We start from the raw sequence: 23769 nt of genomic DNA on the forward strand, positions 1-23769 counted from the left end.
AACACAAAGCTCAGAATGTCTTTGGTTCACCTCTTTTAAAAAACCCTTTTTCGGGGGCAAGGGAGAAGTGTAAATTCCAAGAGTTTTGGCATTAGCTCTGACAATTCTGAATAAGTGATTCACTGTGACAGAGAACGCTCTAAACATACTCCAATTTTATTTTCTTCTTCCTTCTTAAAATTGGCCAGTTCTTTGTAATATCTAAAAATCATCTACAGAATGAAAATTTTTAAAGCTGGCTTAAGTTATCTAAGTTACTACCATTCTACAGTCTCAAAATATTTAAAGGTATCAAGCTCAACCAAAATATATCCCCACAGCATCTGATGCTAATACCTAAACTGTCAATGCCTTAATGGGGGTGATAAGTTAATATCACTAATTACGGCACAAGATGAAGGCGAGGAAAAACTACCCCACTGAGGGTATTTTATGTAACCCTACTGAGGTTTGTTTCTATTCTACTTTCTTCAGCCGTTTAGAGGGTTAAAAAGATTTGGAGTGGAAAGAATGGAAAAAGGTACACAGAGTTGGAGTGAACAAAAACAAAAGTAGGGAATAAGGAGGATTTTTAAATGACAGAACTAGAATAGGCACTATATAATATTCATTTCAACAATTGGCATTTAAAATGAGATTTAAGATGTTTATTATTTTACTGCTAATAGCCTGAATGGACAGTGGGTCTTAAAATTATTTAATCTGACCCTAAAAGACAGAAAAATCTAGAGTTACAGTCATTATAAGCATGCAAAGGATATATTTAAACACCTTTTATCACACTATGGAAGTCCCTCCTTAAAATTACTAAATAACCTAAGCCAAAAAAAGGGGGAAAATTCAGTTGAGCAAATACTTCTGGAATTAACTAATTCCCATAAAATGTAGGCTTGGTTTTTTTTTTCCCTCCATTTCAAAATTCTCTAAGGAAAGAAAATGGGTAGTTACATACCTATAGAAGGAGATTTGAAAGGGTATTTATCAGGAAGATCCACTCTAACTTTCCATACTCCGCCTTCATACGGTGCTGAAATAAAAGCAAAAATGTTAAAACATCAGAATTGTCTCCAAATTAGAAAACAGAATCCAACTGTAAGTTAAACATTAAATTCTAATCTCTTTTGAGAATCTTGCAAATTAATTCCTTCAAAAGTCAGGGAACTCTTATAACTAGTAGGTACTCTATGTTCAAAGGTAATACTTTCCTTTAAAAAAAAATCTAGAATTAGCATAGATTCATTTTCTCTCTCAAATTTACCTGATTCTTCAAACACTGTTCAATTATTTGGTAAGTAATAGCTAACTATCTCAGTCTATCCTGTGCCTAACCCACCTCTCCCCCCAAACAACAAAAACATTTCCACAAAACCCAGAATTCACAATTTATGTTTAATACTGTCTCATAGGGCTTCCCTAGTGGCTCAGATGGTAAAGAATCCACCTGCAATGCAGGAGACCCAGGTTTGATCCCAGGGTTGGGATGACCCCTGTAGAAGGGAATGGCTACCCACTCCAGCATTCTTGCCTAGAGAATTCCAAGGACAGACGAGCCTGGCAGATTACAGTCCATAGGGTCGCAAAGAGTTGGACATGACTAAGTAACTAAGTCACACTAACACAGAGATAAGAGAAAAAGCATACAGAATATTTATCCTAATAGCAAGATTTCCTTACTGATTCTAGAATTCAATTAAATTTACTTTTCAAGAACTATACATATCACCATCTATCTTGATATTCACATTGTCTATTAAGGAATATAAGTAAAATAGAAAAACACATACCAACACATATACTTACTTCCTTGTGGTCCATAAAACTTCACTACAAATTCATTGAGTCCTCCTAGGATAGTAACCTCATGCTTACTCTCAATACTAAGGTGGAAGGTAAAGGAAATTACACAGGCTTTATGTTACCCAGAACTAAAGATGGTACCCCTAAGATATGCCAATGAAAATGTTACCAACATTCTACAAGAAACCAATAAAATATAAAATATGATAATAATTCTGGTAGTTTAAAAGGCAATATATAATCCTGTGAAAAGAATATGAATGAGCTTTAGATTCAGAGAGATTGGTGCTCAAATCCCAGGACTGCCATTTGGTGGGTTTGAGGCTAGACAAAATAATGTAAACTCACTCCCTGAGCCTTTTGTTTTTGGCAAATCAGGAAAACACCATTTTACAGACCTATGTGAAGAATAAATGGGTTAAGTATGTAATATGTGTAAGACTACATTGTGTATGTAAGTAAATGAAAAACAGGAACTTAATTTTAGCTTTTCTCCCCTCTGTTCTCTCCCTACCCCAACCTCTCCCCAATGATCCTTTAATATAAACCCAGTGTTCCCTTTAGTCAAATTCAAGCATTCAGCAAAACACTGATTTTCTTGAACTGGAAATGCGTGCCTAAAATTACAGATTTTCTAAGGAAGTCCTGATAATTTCCTCCTGGCTTAGAGAATAATTGAAATGACTAGTGATATAACTGTGCTATAAGTAGCACTGCCAAATGCAAAAAAAAAACAGCAAAAAAAAAAAAATATATATATATATATATTTTTTTTAAACTTTGTCTGTAGTATTTATTTTCAGCTATTCTTTTCCTCACTCACAAAACTCTATCCTCCTTAGGCTGGCCTCTAGTTCTGTGTGTGTTTGGGGGCTCGAATCACAGAGCACCGGCACTTCTGTGTTCTCTTCCTCGTCAATTTTATGTGTCCTGAGACTCATTCTTTTAAGCTCCTAAGATTCAGTTACAGAAACCAAAACAACCCATTTCCAGATGATAGGGCTTCTGGTCTAATTTCTGTTTTGTCTCTGCTTTGTGGTCTACCCCAATAATGACTTTAGTGATAAAAATTTTAGGTGGTGGGGGGCTTTGGGGAACTCTCAAATCCCACTGGAACATTAAAAAAAAAAACAACCCACCACAAGAAGATATGGCCTCATCTTTCTCAATCAGAAGTACAAATTACACTTTAATTATGTGTACTATTATACAAAAAGAAAAATGCTAAATAAAATTTAAGTGATCTCTTAAATAGAGAAAAATGTTATGTTTTAAGGCTTGAAATTTGATTCTCCAAATCCTCTGTCCTGTAGGTCACAGAACAGAGGTCAGGTGTATTTTTGGCAAAGTCCTTGCTTAAGAGCAACTAGAGATATTAAGTAAGATAATGTAGTCTATTTGATCTCATTCTTTTCTAAACAAAAACTACTTTTAATAACATGCACATTGAAAGGATTCAAATAGCAACCACATTGGAAAATTGGCTTCATTTCTCATGGTCAGATGACACATGAATGTAAGTTTTGGTGTACTAACTTCTTCCTGGCCAGTCACACTCTGACACCCCTCTACAAATATTTCAAAGCTAATGCTAATGTAGTAAGTTAAAGTAAGTGCTTGCTTTAAAACAAAAATAACCAAAAAAGCTCCCTTGCATTAGTGAAAGAAAAAGTCAAATCTAGTTACAATAAACAAAATTAAATACAAACAATTACATTCTCAAAGAAAACAAACCAAAAAATTTTGGAGATAAAAAGGTTTAAGAATGACACCAAAGGCAGAAACCACAGGGGGAAAAACTAGCAGATGCAAGCACACATACACATTTAAACTTCTTTATTATAAAAAACCAAGGACAAAGCACAAACTAGGAAGAAAAGGCCAGAACAGCCAAGTTAAGAAAACTGAAATTAAGCTATAAAAAGCCCAACTCATCAAAGTAGTTTAAAAATGAGATATTTTCCATTATTAATTGATAGAGATGAAGGAGCTGGATAAAACCCAGTGTTCAGTGGAATATAAATTAGCATTCCTGAGAACAAATTTAAACACTATACTCTAAAACTTAAAATGAATTTACTCTTTCACTTAAATTTCACTTCTCTGAAGTTATTTAAAAAAAAAAAAAAAAACACAACACTGCTGGCAGGAGTGACACAGTTTCAACCACGTGAAAACTGCTGGCACGGTGAGCTGCACCCAGATATACCCTATATCCATCAGCACTATTGCTAGTAGACAGGAAGAGCTATGTTCACCAAAATACATGTTTAAGAATGTTCATAAAAGGCCTCCCTGGTGGCTTAGTCAAAGGTAGAGAATCTGCCTGTCAGTGCAGAAGACAGAGGTTCGATCTCTGGTCCAGGAAGATCCCACATGCCTCAGGGCAACCAAGCCCATAAACCAAGATCATGGAGCCTGTGCTCTAGAGCCCAGGAACCAAAAAGCTACCGAAGCCCAGGTGTCCTGGAGACTGTGCTCAGCAACAGTGAGAAGCCCTTGCACTGCAACTAGAGAGGAGCCCCCACTTGCCGCAACTAGAAAAAAGCCTGCGAGGCAGTAAACACTCAGCCCAGTCAATAAATTTAAAAAATTTAAAAAAGAATGTTCATATAGCCCTATGTGTAATATCCAAAAGTTAAGTCACAACCCGAAAGTTCATCAACAATAAAAAGAATAAATTATGGTACAGCTGGGCTTCTCTGGTGGCTCAGTGGGAGAGAATCTGCCTGCGAGTGAAGGAGACCTGGGTTCAATCTCTGGGTCAGGAATATCCCCTGGAGAAGGAAACGGCAACCCACTCCAATATTCTTGCTTGGGAAATCCCCAGGGACAGAAGAGCCTGGTGGCCTACAATCCGTGGGGTCACAAAGGAATCAGACACGACTTAGCGACTAAACAACAGTGGTACAGTCACCCAGCAGAGTATTACACAGCAATAAAACTGAACCTGGAACTTCCCTGGTGGTCCGGTGGCTAAGACTCTATACTTCCAGCGGAAGGGGCGAGGGTCTGACCCCTGCTGGGGGAACTAAGATCCCACATGCCCTACAGTATAATCAGAAAAAAACAAAAACAAAAACCACCACTACAAGTAAATGGATGAACTCTCACAGACATTACAGTTGAGTAAAAGAAGCCAGATACTAAAGAGCACATACAGTGTGATTCCATTTACACACAGTTCAAACAGGCTAAATCAATCAAGATGCTAGAAATTAGGACAGTTACCTGCTAGTGGGGTCTGTGGTCATTGTAAAGGGGTTTGAAGGGGATTTCCAGAGTGCAGATTACACGTTTACACTTCCATTTATCAGTGAGTTACAAAAATGATTTGTGCACTTTCTGTATATCTATTTAATTAAAAAGTTTACTAAACGTAAGACTATCTGATGCATGTATAATTTTTTTTTTACCATAAATTTTAAGAATGAAAATAATTTGAATATTTTGAGTATTTTTTTGTCTTGAATTTTTCTTTTGGCCATGCCACGTGGCTTGTGGGATCTCAGTTCCCCAACCAGGGATCGAACCCAGGCCTTCAGCAGTGAAAGCAGAATTCTAACCACTGGACTGAAAGGGAAGTCCATAATTTAAGTATTTATGACTAGGAAACTGGTTGAAGAATTACAAGCCATTTATACAACAGGCTGTTATTAGTGTCTATTAGTGTATACTAGTGCCTTCTCACCATCTAGAGCTCCTCTAATATATACTTCTGTTTAATTGGGAGGCATCCAGAAACAGTCAAAATGAATATACTGTAGCGCCACATAAGATATCTCAGATCTTCAACTAAAAAAACTGCAAGGATAATAATGGAGTAAGGTAGAGGATTAAATTGGAGAAGGCACTGGCACCCCACTCCAATACTCCTGCCTGGGGAATCCCATGGATGGGGGAGCCTGGTGGGCTGCAGTTCATGGGGTCACAAAGAGTAGGACGCGACTGAGCGACTTCACTTTCGCTTTTCACTTTCCTGCATCGGAGAGGGAAATGGCAACCCACTCCAGTGTTCTTGCCTGGAGAATCCCAGGGACGGGGGAGCCTGGTGGGCTGCCGTCTATGGGGTCACACAGAGTCGGACACGACTGAAGTGACTTAGCAGCAGCAGCAGAGGATTAAATGAGTTTAATAAAAGAAGTCAAACTAATTTTACACTATAAAAATCTGTAGAAGCAGCATTCCCTATCAGACCTAATTTGCTATGAATGACATTGATCTATAGCAACTAGTTAGTTAATTATTTAAAAGTATGTTATCTACATGAATGTCCCCTCTAGAAACTTGAAGATATCTTTTCTATCCTTTAGGTGGATGCAGTAAATGTGAGTTTCTTTCATTTTGTGATCTGTCTGGGATTAGTTCATGCTTTTATCTATTTTCCAAAGAAGATTCTCCTTTCGAAAAGGTCATATTAAAACGAGATTAGAAATTAATGCTCCAAATCTCCTCTTTCCCAGGATCCCAGGTATAACCCACATTCCAGAAACACTGGGTCTGTCTTTAATTACACTTATACTGTAAATTAAAGAGTTCTTATAGTCCATTTCGTATGAAAAGCTAAAAGTAAACTGAAAGAAACCTTTAAACACTTCTACAAAGTTGGTAAAACGAAGAAGCTGTGCTAAATTTATGCTACCTTGCAATGGCACAGACACTAAATCAGATGGGAAAAAAAATTTTTTTAAGTTTAGTTGAAAGAAAAACACTGCATTAAAAATAAGTCATTCCATCACCATGAATGAATGACTTACCCAGAAAAACTATAAAATTACTTGACTACTGTTACCATGTGTATTTACGGTACAGGCCATGAGTTTCTTTCTGCTCTCTGCTGTAAAGTCAAGGGCGAGGAAGGCAAATGAGAAGGCAGGTTACAATGACAAAAATAATGATCTATTTTGGATATGTGCTGGTCAGACTAGTAGCCTGGCGGGAACTCACTAGAAGGTTCCTTCATTACTGTCTCACTTTCAAAGTCTGAAAATATAAGACACCCTTCAGATACTGGTCTGGTAAAAATATGTTAAATCCATAAAACCCGCATTTTACTCACCTCTAAGTTATTTGTAAAATACTGCTTTTTACTTACTTAGTGTTTCACTATTAAGGAATATCAGCATTTTCAGTAGAATAATGATCAACATTCCCAGGAACCCAAGTTCATTTCACTTTTAAAATGCCAGCCACCCACCACTTTATTTTCCCTGAATGGCACTATGATTACACAATCTAATATTTAAAGGTTAATGCCAAACTGTCAAGAGACAATTGACATTCTTTAAAAAAAAAAAAAGAGACAATTGACATTCTTGGCAAAACGTGTCTATTGGGATTTTAGAAATGATTTTTAGTAGTTCTGGGTAGTTTCTGGAGTAGACTCCAGAAAGCGAGTCAAGGGCTAAGTCTGTTAAACAGGTCAAGGATTCAGACGGCATGGTTTCCTAAATTTGCTGATAATGAGTTATTAAGATAAAAGATGGTGACCTCCCTGAGTTGTGTCCATGGCAGTAAGTGACCAGGATAAAGAATGGGCTTCTTTTGTGAAGAAGGTAAAAGCTATTTGCATGGCTTTCTATCTACATGTTCAGATCAGTCTGCTTCCAACTCTCCTTGAGATTAACTACATTCCGAAAGTTCAAGAAACTAAGCAACTTTCTCTACCTAGCTTTCTTGATAAAAATATGGTATGTCTATTAATCCAGTAATGTTCAAAAATAACAAAGATAATACTTTGGGCGTTATGTTTACAAAGAATCCTTCTCCTTCAGAGATATAAACTGAAATATTTATTAATTAAAACATATGTGTAGGATTTATTTCAAAATAACTCATTTAGGAGAGAGAGGTACAGAAGACAGGACACTGACCTTAAGTCAACAATTACTGTATCTGATGATCAGTACATGGGGGTTCATTATGCGTTCTCTCGCATTTGAAATTTTGTTATAAGTTCTGAAAAGTTAATGTAGTCAGTTATCAGAACTTTAGTATTTAACAAGCATGACAAGTTAGAAGAACTTAGCTACTGTAGCTCTTTTAAGGGCTTACAAAATAATCCAATATTTTCCTGAGGTCCAATATTTAGTTTGAGGAAAAAAAAATTAGCAAATGATCAGGTCTTCCCTGGTAGTCCAGTGGTTAGGTTTCCATGCTTCCACTGCAGGGAGCACAGGCTGGATTCCTGGTCAAGGAACTAAGATCCTGAGTGCCGTGTGGTGTGGCCCAAAAACAAAAAATTTAGCAAGTGATCTAGTACTTAAGGAAACAAAGACTTCATACTGAAAGAGAAGAATACTGTGTCAAGACGGTCAAATTCTAGAAGAATCAAATTTAAGTGGATTCAAAAGGATGTCTAAGAAAAATCTAACCACAATGAAGGAAGATGAGCATGGCTTCTGCATATTCATGACAAATAGCCTCTGGGCAAAATAATAATTACAGACATGGCTTTGCTTAAATTATAAGAAAAAAACGGGTCATGTGTAATATCAAAGGCTCCTTGTTGAGATGAAAGTTTAAATTTTTTTAAAAAGTTTTCAAATGTTTGTGTTCTTTGTGTTAAGAGGAAGGGAGACTTCTATTCAAAGGAGAAATAATAAAAATAGCAGAAATAAAAGCTACTGAGAAAATAAGCATAGGGCAAAAAAGATGAAAGGTAGTAAGAGGGAAATATACACACACCATGTACAATACAATGTGTAATACAATGTCAAGAGGAATCACCAGAACAATGTATTTGGGCCTTATCTCTTAAGTTCAGTTTTATTCCTTGTATTTCCCACCCCCCATGAAATACTTACACTTTCTACATGACTTAACAGAAATCTATAAGCTGGGCTATGGAGAGTATAATGTTAGCATCTATTAAATTCACAAAGATCACAGGCTTTAATTTCTACTGAAAGTTATGCTACACATTTCCCACACATATACCACAAGGCAAATAAAAACCACTCTGAAACTGAACCTGCCTTCAAGAAGCTTAAATTTTAGCAAAAGAACGTAAGATCTGTACAAGTAAACGCAAAAAAAAAGTTTGCATAAAGTGTATTAGAGTTTAGAGTAGAAACAGTGCAGCTAGGTAGACAGAGAGATGGTTTGCTATGGAAACGAAGGATTGCTGCTATACAGTACTACAAAATACAATGATGCCCTTGAAGAAATATACTTCTTTCCTGAAATAGAAATTTCCCATACTCTTAGGCTGAAGAGATTGGCAGGTTCTTTTCCTAGTTTCTCTTCCTCCTTTAGCCACGTTTGAGAGCTGTCACTGGGCTACCATTCCTTAAAATGGATCTATGGTAGCTTACAAAAATCAGATAACCAAAGTTCATGAAATTTTATTTTTTAAAAAAGGGTAAGTAATTCTAAGTAAGACATTCTCCAATACATAATTTTTACCTGTTATGTTTTCAGGTTTAAAGCAAGCCAAACAACTCTGGAGGGAAATGTGCGCTCAGTTGTGTCTGACTCTATAACCCCACGGATTGGAGCCCACCAGGCTCCTCAGCCCACGGGATTTTATAGGCAACAACACTGGAGTGGGTTGCCATTCCTTTCTCCAGGAGATCTTCTCAATTCAGGGATCGAACCCACATCTCTTGTGTCTCCCGCATTGACAGGCGGGTTCTTTACCATTAGTGCCAGGTGGGAAGCCCAATGTGTGGTTATCGGAGGGGATGTGACTTACTTTAAAATAGTCTCTTCAGGGAATTCCCTGGCAGCCCAGTGGTTAGGTCTCTGTGTTTCCTGTGCAGGGGGCACAATTTGATCCCCTGGTTGAGGAACTAAGATCCTACAAGGCACATGGTACAGCCAAAATTAAAAAAATAATAAAAACACCTTCTTCAAAGTAAATATGTACTGTCCGGAAGTAAGTAGAGCAAAAAATTTGACAACTTACTATGATATACTGAACACTGAAAGCCTCATTATCTAAGTGGTAAAAAGTAACATGAATGATTTCTTAAATTTAACAAAGATAGTCCAAAAATTAAGTTAAAAACCAAGCATGTTCATTACCACCCAGCACTCTATAAATTACATTATCCTTTGGAGTTTTTCTGTGTGTGGGTATTTTTTTCTTCTCAAGTTTATGCTTTTACTTTAAGCTTCCATGTCAGACACCAAAGCAAACACTGGCAAGACCTAAGTAAACGTTATTTTTTTAAATGGGAAAATCATTATAACTTAGCTCTTCCCTAGAAGCATTATTCCGCTACTAAGTTCACAAATAATAAAGAAAAAAACTCAAAAGAAAAATTAAGAGTCATATGTTACGGAAAATAATTTTTTTGAGGTAGGTTTTAGAAAAAGGAAGTGTATCAGAAAGACACATAAGAAATCTAAGCCCCACTCCAACTCCACAAAAATTTTTATACAGCAGGTTTACAAAGTCAAATAGTCAGAGATGACCCAGATGCAGAAGTGAGAGAAAGCAAAGGGAAATATGGAAAAACAATGATACCATCTTGAGACCAAGAAAATATAGTCAAAACAGAAATAAGATTTACATTTTCTAAAAAGCTGTAAAAACTAGAAACTTTTCTAAAAAGTGAAAATTCAGGTTAACCACCTAAAAATATTTAGAAGGCTACTGATAAAATTGCAACAGCACTTTATTTTACAAATTTTGATGCTTTGCTATTTTATGGCAACAACACATTGTTCATTATTAACTAAAAATGTATAAATCCATGTACACAAATTAATAATGTATTACCTAATAGTATATTACTCTTGCTTGTTGTTGTTGCTAAGTCACATTAGTCGTGTCCGACTCTGTGTGACCCCATAGACGGCAGCCCACCAGGCTCCCCCGTCCCTGGGATTATCCAGGCAAGAACAGTGGAGTGGGTTGCCAATTCCTTCCCCAACGCATGAAAGTGAAAAGTGAAAGTGAAGTCGCTCAGTTGTGTCTGACTCTTAGCGACTCCATGGACTATAGCCTACCAGGCTCCTCCATCCATGGGATTCTCAATAAGTCATAAAATTTTTCATAGTTTGGTCTGTTACAGCTTGATTCACAGCATGTTAAAAATAAATCACTGCCCTAGTGTGATAATGTTATTATGGTTATTTAAGAAAATATTAGTATTTTTAAGAGGGGCCTACTGATAGATGCAGGTAACAATGTCTGGGATTTGCCCTAAAATATTTCAGAAAGAAGAGAAACAGATGTGGGAGAAAATATTGATAATTAACAAAATTTCAATTTGGGTAATGCGCATTCATTAAACCTTTAGTTTTGTGTACACTTGAACATCTTAATTAAATTATTTCTTTTTAATATCCAATACTTATCATTTTTTAAAATCAGAAGCCTATATATATATTTAACTACACTATACTTCTGTGGAAAGGGGACCCTCACTGTCAACTAAATCAACTGGTCAAATGTCCAATTTAAATCTGCAAACTTGGAATACACCTTTGAACTGCAGAGAAAAAAATAAAAGACTGGCAAGATTCTCAAGTCACAGAACACTCCTGAGACATCAAGTCCACAATGAAAATCAAAACCAATGATCTAGATAAATTGTTAAAAAAAAAAAAATCTGGGGAAAATTTTAGAGATAGGACACATTGAAAGATTGCTATTGTTGTAGTTTAGTCACTAAGTTGTACCTGAATCTTTGACCCCACGGACTGTAGCCCAGCAGGCTCCTCTGTCCATGGGATTTCCCAGCCAAGAATACTGGAGTGGGTTGCCATTTCCTTCTCCAGGGTATCTTCCCGACCCAAGGATTGAACCCACATTTTCTGCCTGGCAGGTACTGAAAGATACCAGTACTTAATTACAATCTCCAGTTCTCCTGTCCTCAGTATGGAGGTACATGAAACCATGCTTCACATGCCACAGAAGGAAACAGAAAAAAGAACCCCGTCATTTCAAAGGCATACTACCTAATCACAGCAGGCTGGAAAAAAACACATGAATCACAACCTTACAGATGACAATAATACCTGAAAACTTCAGAGTTACAGGCAATGTATAATTTCCCCAGAGATGATAAAGAAACATGAGTGGTCATCTGCAAAATCTTAATGGAAACATCTATTTAAAACACATTCTACCTCCTCTTCTGTGATGCATGCTACTTCACCAAGCCATCCACAGTGCAGGGCAATGTACATCATGAAGCAACTTCTCAATAAGAAGCTGATATGGATTTATGGAATATCTACGCAGTATATTTATATTCATATTTCCAGCATTCTTCTCTTCTCAGAAAATCCTTGACAACCTACTTCCTGTTGGTTTTAAATGTAGCAGAGCAGTTTTTACCCTAACACCTGACATATAGGTACAATGCCAATCAATGAAAATAAAATTAAGTTATGTGTTTCATAACACATAACAGATATTCTAATCAAGGCATATTCATTCGCAGTAAGCAGTGACATTTTAAAGGAAATATTTTCTCTGTACTCTAAAAGTGACATATAGTATATTACAACTGCAAAGTGATGTGCAGAAATTAATAAATACTGAGCAGTGGTACCCATTCAGGAGATGAAGATTATGGACAAGTGAAAAACAAATGGATCACAGAAATGAGGAGAAGATCTTAGGTATCAATGTACAGTCAGTCATCTCTTAAAAAGAAAAGAAGAACAGTCAACACATCCTGAGGTCATGGAGCTACAGATGGAAAGATCTAGATGTGCAACCCAGGTCATGGCTCTTCCTCCTTCCCTCTCAGCACTGGCTAATTACGAGCTTGTGTCTCTGGAGACCAGTTTTTCCCCATCATAATTTTATGACTTCAATAATCTCAAGGAAAATTTCTTAAAGCAAGCTCTTTAAAATTAAAACAAATGCCTGTAAACCCAGATGAAAGAGGGGAAGATAACAACTGGCTTGCTCTTACAAATCACTGCTCCATGGCCCTGGTCTCAGAGCCTCCTCACCCCATGCTGCTTTCCCAGAACATGAATGACCAACGCCTGCCATTCCCTTTACTCCTCCACCACGTTCACTGGGCAAAGCGGACGTCAAGCATTAACAACAACCTTGATTTCATGAAAATTTTAAGTTGGAAGTGAGCAGCACAGACTCAGGCTTTTTAAAGCAATATATGTAACAAAGGAATAAGTAACAGGTTCAAGATCATTGTCAAGACTTTACACTGAAAAAGGCAGAACTACAGATACATACACTGGATAGGATGCTAAATTAAAGTGCAATCCACCATGTAGAGAACTCTGCATTCCAAAACAAATGAATGTGCCTTCGTTCAGCTGAGCCCAGTCTCCATTACCCGTTTGGAAGACTTATGAGAGGTAATAGCTCTGTTGGAAATTTAATAAAGGCCTGGATAAAGTATGGGGAAGAAAAGGATTAAAAAGTAATCTAAAGTGATATAGAAAATAGCATTGTTTTCTCCACTGAAATTCTGCTTAAAAACCATAGTATATAAAAGGGTATTGAGTAGGCAAATGTCCTATTTGATAGGATCAAGTAGCTAGCTGCCTTCATTTATTACCTTTATACACAATTAGAATGAAAAAACTCGGATAAAAAATTTCAACAGAAACTGGACTGTTGCTTTAAAAAAAAGTCCATACTGAAAAGAAGCAAAAGAAACTTTAAAATGGTGGTGGGGGTGCGTGGGGGGGAGCTGCTTTTAGAGAAACATCCTACCATAAGAAAATAACCCCAATATGACTGAACAGTAGAAAACCCTGGAAAGTCAAGAGACGTGAGGTGAAAGTGAACTGTACACTAGGTGTGCAATGCGATACAACCACAGGGAGGCTGCCGCTATTTAAAGCACCGTCCAAGGAGCAGGTGACGGAGCTGCGAGAGGAAGCTTTCTTGCCATGCTAGTGAGCTTGCTAGCTTGAGACCAACAGAAATGGTTAGTGCATAGGAAGAAATGGGTTGTTGGGTACAATGAAGAAACATGGGAATGCTAAGTAAGTGATATGGAAGCTAGCTTAATAATAATTTAAACAGAGGTTTGACATTTAAATATATACAAACAGTAAATAGAAGAAAGGCTGTATTGCTATGAGTCATTGCTAGGAAATTTTAAAAAATCAAGGTTCTCACAAGGATTACTTACTGAATAATTAAACAATGTGGAAAAAAATCAAGTTATTTAGCAAAACAAGAAAAAATAAACCCAGACATACACAACAGTGGGTGTATATATAGTAAGAAAACCTGGCACTGAAAAGGTGACAAATCTATTAGGTTTCCCTCTCCTGTGTTTACACCATGGGGACAGGGAGGATTGACAGGCTCAGGTGCCACTAAGTGAGACAGTGTTCCGGGCCCCAAATCACAGGGCAGAGCGCAGTTCTGAGAACACCTTATAGTATGACCAAATGATCTCTGGCGGTGAAGCACTGAGTTTTAGGCTTTTAAAAAATTGTCTTTTAAAATGTGACTGGGGCATAAAGCAGCATCCCCATTCCTCTCTCTAATCCCACTTGCCCAGATATTACTACTGTTTATACTAAGACTTATATATACACACATTAACATCATCATGCACACCCAGACACACAGGTGTAAACTCTTCTGCAAACACCTTTCTTTGGGTTATACACAGAAAACGTCTTTATTAGTACATACAGACCTAAGCTCCCTTAAAAAAATGCTTGTGAAATATCTCTGTACTATAAATTAAATAAATAAGCATCCATTAGTGAACAGTAGGTCGTTGCTGGTATTTTGCTATTGCAATGTTACAATGAACATCTCAGTACATGAATCCTGGTGTACTTTTGACAGTGCCTAAATGTCCTTCAAAAAAGGTTGTGTACAATCACTTTATAACACTGTCATATGAGCCAACCTGTTTTCCTGATACTCTCACCAGAATTGGCACTCAAGCTTTTAAAGTGAAACAAAGTTAATCTTTAAAAACTACCCCAATTGCCATCTGCGCTTCAAATTGGCCCGTGCTCTTTCTCACCAACTCAAGTGTGGCCCTGGCTGGGTCACCCAGAAGAAAAGGATCCACCATGTTGGGCAAAAAAAACGGAAAACAAGGCAAGTTTAGTCTAACATGGCATCACTCAGTTAAATGACCGGAGTAGTATCTTACTTATTTCTCTAAATACTTAAATCATTTATACTTTTACTTATCCCCTCAAGTAGAATGTTAACTTCTTATTTCTTGGGTGCTTCTGATATTTTAAATAGCTCTCCTTAGACCGAACTACTTTTGCTGTTACAGCATACAAAGTAATGAATTCTCACAAAAGAATTACAGAACTGAATCCCTCAACAACAGATAGTCAACATTTAAAGAACTATGTTAGTCTCCAAATTACTAAATGACACAGTTTACCCGACTACAGAAAACAAAAGAAAGATCTTGTAATAATGGGCATATAAATATTACTCACTGCTAAGCCAAGTATCAATAGCCTCAGATATGCAGGTGACACCACCCTTATGGCAGAAAGTGAAGAAGAACTAAAAAGCCTCTTGATGAAAGTGAAAGAGGAGAGTGAAAAAGTTGGCTTAAAGCTCAACATTCAGAAAATGAAGATATGGCATCTGATCCCATCACTTCATGGCACATAGATGGGGAAACAGTGGAAACAGTGGCTGACTTTATTTTTGGGGGCTCCAAAATCACTACAGATGGTGACTGCAGCCATGAAATTAAAAGAAGCTTAGTCTTTGGAAGGAAAGTTATGACCAACCTAGGTAGCATATTAAAAAGCAGAGACATTACTTTGCCAACCAAGGTCCATCTAGTCAAGGCTATGGTTTTTCCAGTAGTCATGTATGGATGTGAGAGTTGGACTATAAAGAATGCTGATAGCCGAAGAATTGATGCTTTTGAACTGTGGTGTTAGAGAAGACTCTTGAGAGTCCCTTGGACTGCAAGGAGATCCAACCAGTCCATCCTAAAGGAGATCAGTCCTGGGTTCATTGGAAGGACTGATGTTGAAGCTGAAACTCCAATACTTTGGCCACCTGATGCGAAGAGCTGACTCATTTGAAAAGACCCTGATGCTGGGAAAGATTGAGGGCAGGAGGAGAAGGGGACGACAGAGGATGAGATGGTTGGATGGCATCACCAACTTGACGGACATGGGTTTGGGTGAACTCCAGGAGTTGGTTAATGACAGGGATGCATGGTGTGCTGAGGTTCATGGGGCCACAAAGAGTCGGACACGACTGAGGGACTGAACTGAACTGAAGTCACAAAGTACTATAAGATTTTTTCAGGATTTTTTTTTTCCAAAGAAATAATCACCACCCTAAAAAAACTAAGCAAACAAAGAAATAAATGTATCTATCATTATTTGTCCTTCAACTGCAACAGACTGTCTCCTGATGCTTAAACCCATCAAGATGAGTATCTGAGTATTTGCATTTGAATGTTTTCCCTCAAAAACTTACCTTCCCCACTCTTCAGGCTTGACCAGGTGGCATGTGTTCCCCAAGTATACGCTGGCTAGACAGCCAAGGAAGGTGACTCACGAATATCCCAGCTGACAGAAAGGAAGCCGCCCAGGGACCAATACCTGACTACTCTGCTGAGTGTAATGAAGAATTTTTCTATTAAAACCACTACAATCACTTTAACAGCAAAAGACAATATCCAGCATCAGCATTATTCAGACAGTAAAATCCAGGGCTGCATAGGCAGGGGCTGGAGACTGACAGGGTGGCAGAAAATTCGTACCAATCCCTGCCACTCAGTTTCACCACATCACTGGGTTGCAGAGTTCGGTTCCCCAAAGGAACAGGGCTCTTTTCCAGGAATAGAGATCTCACAATAATACTGTCTGGAGTTCTAGTGCTTAGAGAGGGGGTTCATTAGCGTGAATCTCAAGATGCCACACGGGTCTTGGGCAGGCCACTTAACCTCCCCGTGCCTTCGTTTCCCTCAATGCACAAAGGAGGCAACAGTAAATATTGTAGGATTAAGGTTAAGGCTCAGTATTTGCTATTATCATGAATACTTCCAAGACAGTAACCTCAGATTTAACAAGGTACATCCATTCATCTAATCTACCTTAGTTACTAACCTACAAAGCTGAAATTACAGCTCTTCAATCTTGAGAAGAGTTAAGCACATAATGACTTTTTACCTTTAATATGCCTAGGTCCTTAATAATATTGATGTTAGCAACTGCTAATGAGGGGATAATTAACCTATAATTTGTTCCAAAGATAGCATTCAGCCCAATTTCTATGCTGGTGCAGCCCCTCCCCAATTTAAGAAATTGCTACTTCCCCTTTAGTCACAAATATTAACAGCTAGCCCTTTCAACACTTACAATGCCCTGAGCACCATTCTAAGCCTTTTGTACTTACAACCCTCACAACAGCCCAGGGAGACGAGTTGTTATTACAAAGACAGGCTAAGTAACCCTCTCAGGCTCCTGCAACCAGCAAGTTGTAGAGCTGGGGCTGAAACCCAGGCAGCCTAATTCAAGTCAGTGCTCTTAGCCACTCAGCATATAGACCAGAGCTTTTGGAGAAGGGTGGAGTATGCTCAGTCTTGTCTTGATTTAGGAAGATTAACTCCACTGAGGCTGCAGAGCTGTCTGGGAGCCAGTGATGGGAAGGCCAGCTGGGATCTGATCAGCAAGAACAGGGAGGAGCTTGACTGGGAGCAGGAGGACAGAAAGGAAGCCACGTTTCAAAGAGATTTCTAAGAGCTGAATGAACTTTATGACAAATTATATGTGAGGGGAGAGAGGACTTGGTGCTGAAATAGTAGGTGGACCAGCAGAAAATAATGATGGTCAGTAAGACTAAGAGAAAAATTCTCAATGATACATAAGGCTAAACTGGCTGTATTATAGGTTCCTAGGGAGATAAATTTAGGCATAAAAAGGTACTTCCTATGAGTGTCTGGCCAACTGTAAGCTATGTTTCACACGTTAAGACTGAAATTCTCAGTTCTCTTCCAATCATTATTTGTGAAAACTATCTTTCCAGAAAAGAATACACAAAAAGAACATCTAGAATCACAAGTTCTAACAAATAATGCTGAATCCAGTTGCAAACAAATCTTAACCTGTGTGAATCACCATATCAACAGCTGTCTTATTTTATTCATCCAAACCCGTAATATAACTGACACATTCATGCCCTACTCTGCCTCCCTTTCAAGCTATGCTGGTCCTTCATTTCCCTGCAATACCAGTTCTTGCCCTTCTCAGCGCCTCTGCAATGGCTACTTCTGGCTAGCCTTAACCTCCCTGTTTCTACAGATACTTTGCTTCTTCTTATCCTTTATGTTGTGTCTTAAATGCCACTGACTCACTGATCTTTCTCATCACTTGGAGTGTATACCCCAACAGACCCCCAACTATTCTTTACTTCAGCCTAAGGTCTGTTTCCTTCTAGGTCTTACTATAGTACTATTTTGTCTAATCTCATTCTCCCTAACCTCCAGAAAATGTAAGTTCCAAGATGGCAGGGAACCTAATATCTGACTTATTCTTTGTCTGGAGTATGGTGGGTGCTCAACAAACACTGGTTAAAGTAAATAAAGTGAGCGCCAGGCACCATGGCTACAAAGTGGGATCTGCTCTCAGACAGCTCAAGTTCTTGTGGGGAAACAGGCAACCAACTACCAAGTAGTGAAATAAGTGAATGTTACGGTAAGGGTTACCCAGAAGTGCTACAGAGGAGCACAGAGGATGCTCTAGATTCAGGAGGGTGGGGAACGGAGAAGGTGTTTTCAGGAGGTAATGATGCTAGCTAAACCCAAGGGGAGATGAGCCTTTTGCTCTTGGCAGCTACAATGAAGTTTTCTCTAAACATAAGAAATAAGAAGGCCCTCAAAGTTCCACTCAAGATCAACTCATAATGGCTAATAAGAGAGAGGCACAAGCCATCTAAAACAGAAAGCCTGGTTTGCTGCGTAACAAGATTCAAGCAGAGCCAGAAAGAAACTTATATATGTAAAGAATATATATATATTTTTTACATATATTATGTACTTATATACTATATATATATATATTATGTACTTATATACTTATATACTTTACATATATATATGTACTTATATATGTAAAGAAACGAGGTATTCAGTGACTTCCCTGGGGGTCCAGTGGCTAAAACTCCCCACTCCCAATGCAGGGGGCCCAGTTCAACCACCGGTCTAGGAACTAGATCTCACATGCTACAACTAAGACCCAGCAAGGCCAAATAAATAAGTAAATATTTTTTTAAAAAAGAAAGAAAGAAACAAGGTATTCAGCAACAAGGGTCTGCCCTGCAAGCACTGAAGAACAATGGAAAAGAGAAAAGCTGGTAGGGGCCACTGAAGTAAGTGGGCAGGAGAGGAGGACCTTTTGCTCACGGATGAGTTTTCTGGTCACAAAGGATCTCCCTGTTTGTTACGAGACGGACGGTAGCATCATTTGATCATGACAAGCCATTAAATACTTGATTCATCGCATCGCTTTTGTTCTGATTCCTTCTTGGATAACATTCTAATTATGGTATAGGCTTCTAGCTATGTCTAGGAGAGAATACACTGAAAATTATATACTAGCTTTCCAATTTCAGACTCACGAGTTTGGTTAGTCTGAGGCCAGGGAAATGGATCTGCTCTTAGTTCACCCCCCAATTAAAGACTCTCCCAACAAAGCATGAGGTTAGCCTATCTTCAAACAGAGTTAAGGAAAAGGATTTAAGGAAAATGTTTGAGGTGGATCTGACTGATTGGGAAGGTGAGGGAAAAGGGACATGCTAAGGATGAGTCCAAGGTTTTAGCTTCAGTTATCTGGGGATGGTTGATACCATTCAGCAAGAAAGCAACAGCATGAGAGTGGGCAGAAGACTTATAGACGATGTACCATTTAGGACGTGTTGAATCTGTAGTCTCTGAAGGGTAGGTAACTGGAGATGTCCAGTAGGCATTTGGCTATCCGAGACTGGAACGCGAGAGACACGGAATTTTTTAAATTTGGAGACATTTGTATTTGAGCAATCATAGATGAAAGCACCCAAGAAAGGCATGCCAACTACCAAAAGATGAGGAACCTGAATACATCCATTATTTAAAGGATGGAAGAAAAGAAATCTGCAAGGTAGGCTGTGAAACAGAGAAAGGCACCTATAATTGTCCTAAATATTTGTTAGGTTATCTTCAATGTCAGATTTCAACAAGCACATCTGCGATTTTTTTTTTAAAACAGATAAAGTAAAACAAATTGCTTATAGTAAAGTCACTAAAAAAGACACAAAAGTTCTTTCAGAATACCATAATATGGCTTCCTGGAACAGGAAGGAAATCAATGAGATACACCCTACTGACTTCTTACTAGGACTTGAAAAAGTGAAATAAGGCTGGTTGAAAGGAACAAAGGCTTTTCTTTTGGGACCTACTTTAAATGTTTAAGTCTTGCCAAGAGTTCAAAGTCCATGATGCTAACCACCTTTGGATGAATGTGTGAGGCAGAGATAAAAGCGCCAATGTGCATCTTAATGACTAACACTGGTTTTGAGAAACTTGACTGTCCATTTATACATTTTTTTTTCACTCTGTGACAAATCAAACTTTCATCCCCTAAGAGATCTATAATACAGCACAGTACTATTCACCCCAACAGTGTCACTGAGCTGGTGACTGATTTTGAAGAGCCACTGAAAAGTTTACTGTCAACAAGAACAATTTATTGTCTTTTTTTTTTTTTTTTTAAAGCAAAGCCATGTGCTGAAAATTGAGCTATACAACATTTTCTACCCTATTGCAGTTAACAAGTTTACTAGACAAGACCAAATTACTCCATAAAAAACCTGAGATTTCAATATAGATCGCAAAGTTAAAAGGCCGAACAGCAGTACACTCAGTCAGATGAGGGCATAATTACTCAAGACCTGATTGTATAAGAAGAAAATGGGGTTTAAGCCAGATTTACAGAAAGGCAAGACAGTCAAGAAAAAAGGCAAAGTGAAGTTACAGCACTGCTACAAGCAGAGTACAGATACAAGCAACGGGACGGATGCAGGAACCGTGCCAGGAATCAGCTGAACAGGTTTTGTTTGGTTCTGGTTTTTTTGAATAAGAGATTCCTGTAGTTGAGCCGTAATAAACAAGGCCAGAGAAGCCAACAAGTGGCAAGACAGCTGAGCATAAGGCCATGTCCTTTATCCTATGGACAGTATATGGCCAGTGGTGGTTTTATGCACAGATGGGTGGTGGATGCAAAGCAAGATTTTTGGAAAAACCAATCTGGCAATTGCGTGGAGAAGAGGTAGACAGTAACAAGACTGCGGTGTGTTATACATTACGGCAACCCACTCCAGTACTCTTGCCTGAAAAATTCCATGGACTGAGGAGCCTGGTAGGCTACAGTCCACAGCGTCGCAAAGAGTCGGACGTGACTGAGCGAATTCACTAGCTCACTAGCTAGACATTTGTCAAAACTCACCAAATCTACACTTGAAATTGCCAAATTTTATTGTATGTATTAATACATTATACATCCCCTATGCTAATTTTTGGAAAGCAAAGGACAATCGCCAAGTCAGGAATGAGACAAGCATTAAAAGTACAGGCTGTAAAACCAAACGTTTAGTGACTGAGGTGAATTCAACAGTGTGCTGAAGCCTGCTGATCACATGCATCTCTTCTCAAGTTCAGTGACCTCCCATCTGTAGTCTAAAATCAGGCATGATGGAGTATTTATACCTCAAAAATCAGTAACTGCTACAAATAAGGGCTTTATCCCCCCATGGGTGGTTGTTCAGCATTCACCAGCACACCACTGTGTCAATTCTACACAAGGTCTCCTATGAATATGGCACTAAATGAAGAGTCCCTTGACACTTTTGTCTAATTCAAAATAATGACATTGTTCTGAAGCACCATTTCTTAATCTTACCATCGACAGATGGTTACCAAAAAAGTATTAAGATTTTAAAAGCCTAACATTTATTTAGTTTCAAGAACTAAAGCATGCCTATGAGTAAGACAGAAACCTTTGTCTGCATCTCTCAATCAAGGTTTTATAGCTATTATGTGGTTGCCCTGGGACTAACACCAATTGATGATGATAATACACAAAAAATTCCAGCATTCACTCCAATATAGTAGAGGCTAATTGCATGGGCCTATTATTGGAATATGCTTTCCAAGTTCAAACTAGTTGCATTTCAATAGAGTTCAGAGGGTTTTCTGGGGAAACCCTACTGTGAAAAGATGAACTTTGTCTTAACAACTTTAGTTTCAAAAACTATTCACTTATAGATGCCTATTTCACATCTCTGAAGCAAAATGGCTCATTTGTTATGTAGATTACTAAGCAGTCACTTAGGAATAAAGAGATTTTTTCTTTAGAGGCTCCAGCTAACTATCTGCATAGGCTTACATTCAAAACGAGCAAAGTGTACTCTAAATATGACAGCAAATAATTGTTTGAACCTTTCTGATTTAACTGCAGAAAGTACAAACATGCACCTCCTTCCTATTTTCCAACCCACCTTCCAGGGGCCAACCTGGAGTTCCTCCCAAGAAAGGCTGCCTTTCTATAGAGCCCCTAGTGAATGTGCAAGTGAAAGTCGCTCAGTCATGTCCGACTCTTTGCGACCCCATGGACTATACAGTTCATGGAATTCTCCAGGCCGGAATACTGGAGTGGGTAGCCTGTGCCTTCTCCAGGGGACCTTCCCAACCCAGGAATCACACCCAGGTCTCCTGCGTTGCAGGCGGATTCTTTACCAGCTGAGCCACAAGAGAAGCCCAAGAATACTGGAGCGGGTAGCCTATCCCTTCTCCAGGGGATCTTCCTGACCCAGGAATTGAACTGGGGTCTCGTGCACTGCAGGCAGATTCTTTACCAACCGAGCTGTGAGGGAAGCCCCATAGAGCCCCTAGGTCACCTGCAAAGCTAAGCAATCAGGGTCCACAAAGAGCTGGGGTACAACAAAGGGCAAAGGTTGATGTTCGCCAAGCAGGCAAGCCCTTAGTGAACAGACAAGTTTTGTTTCAAAAGTTCTTTAGTTCATTACTTAAAACTCAGAATGTTAATTTCTCACAAATAAAAGCCAATTAAACTCATCTTTATTTTCTTGGGCTCCAAAATCATTGCAGATGGTGACTGCAGCCATGAAATTGAAAAGATGCTTGCTCCTTGAAAGAAAAGCTATGACCCATCTAGACAGCATATTAAAAAGCAGCGACATTACTTTGCCAACAAAAGTCTGTTTAGTCAAAGCTATGGTTTTTCTAGCAGTCATATACAGATGTGAGAGCTGGACTATAAAGAAAGCTGAGCACTGAAGAATTGATGCTTTTTTTGTTTTTATCTTTATTTTTTTAATTTATTTTTTACTTTACAATATTGTATTGGTTTTGCTATACATTGACTTGAATCCGCCATGGATGTACATGTGTTCCCCATCCTGAACTCCACTCCCACCTCCCTCCCCATCCCATCCCTCTGGGTCATCCCAGTGCACCAGCCCCAAGCACCTATACCATGCATCAAACCTGGACTGGCAATTCTTTTCACATATGATATTTTACATGTTTCAATGCCATTCTCCCATATCATCCCACCCTCGCCCTCTCCCACAGAGTCCAAAAGACTGTTCACTACATCTGTGTCTCTTTTGCTGTCTCGCACACAAGGTTATCGTTACCTTCTTTCTAAATTCCATATATATGCATTAGTATATTGTATTGGTGTTCTTCTTTCTGGATTACTTCACTCTGTATAATAGGCTCCAGTTTCATCCACCTCATTAGAACTGATTCAAATGTGTTCTTTTTAATGGCTGAGTAATATTCCGTTGTGTATATGTACCACAGCTTTCTCATCCATTCATCTGGTGATGGACATCTAGGTTGCTTCCATGTCCTGGCTATTATAAACAGTGCTATGATGAACACTGGGGTACACGTGTCTCTTTCAATTCTGGTTTCCTCAGTTTGTATGCCCAGCAATGGGATTGCTGGGTCATATGGCAGTTCTATTTCCAGTTTTTTAAGGAATCTCCACACTGTTCTCCATAGTGGC

General features: G+C 38.5%; 1 protein-coding gene across 5 annotated transcripts in view; it reads right to left on the reverse strand.

The window, feature by feature from the left end:
* The window catches only part of UBE2H (ubiquitin conjugating enzyme E2 H), a 102223-nt gene that overhangs the window by 43420 nt on the left and 35034 nt on the right, over positions 1 to 23769 (reverse strand). For 2 of the 5 annotated variants that reach the window (NM_001037614.2, XM_059885703.1), the window contains exons 2-3: positions 1801 to 1877; positions 953 to 1027 (exon numbers count right to left, since the gene is read on the reverse strand). In NM_001037614.2, the coding sequence (NP_001032703.1) occupies positions 953 to 1027; positions 1801 to 1877 (152 nt within the window). Of the gene's footprint in view, positions 1 to 952; positions 1028 to 1800; positions 1878 to 6856; positions 6892 to 9493; positions 23723 to 23769 lie in introns of all 5 variants that reach the window. The other 3 variants (XM_059885706.1, XM_059885704.1, XM_059885705.1) reach the window with 3 other exon arrangements.

Source organism: Bos taurus, chromosome 4 (genome assembly GCF_002263795.3).
Source record: "Bos taurus isolate L1 Dominette 01449 registration number 42190680 breed Hereford chromosome 4, ARS-UCD2.0, whole genome shotgun sequence".
NCBI lineage: Eukaryota > Metazoa > Chordata > Mammalia > Artiodactyla > Bovidae > Bos > Bos taurus.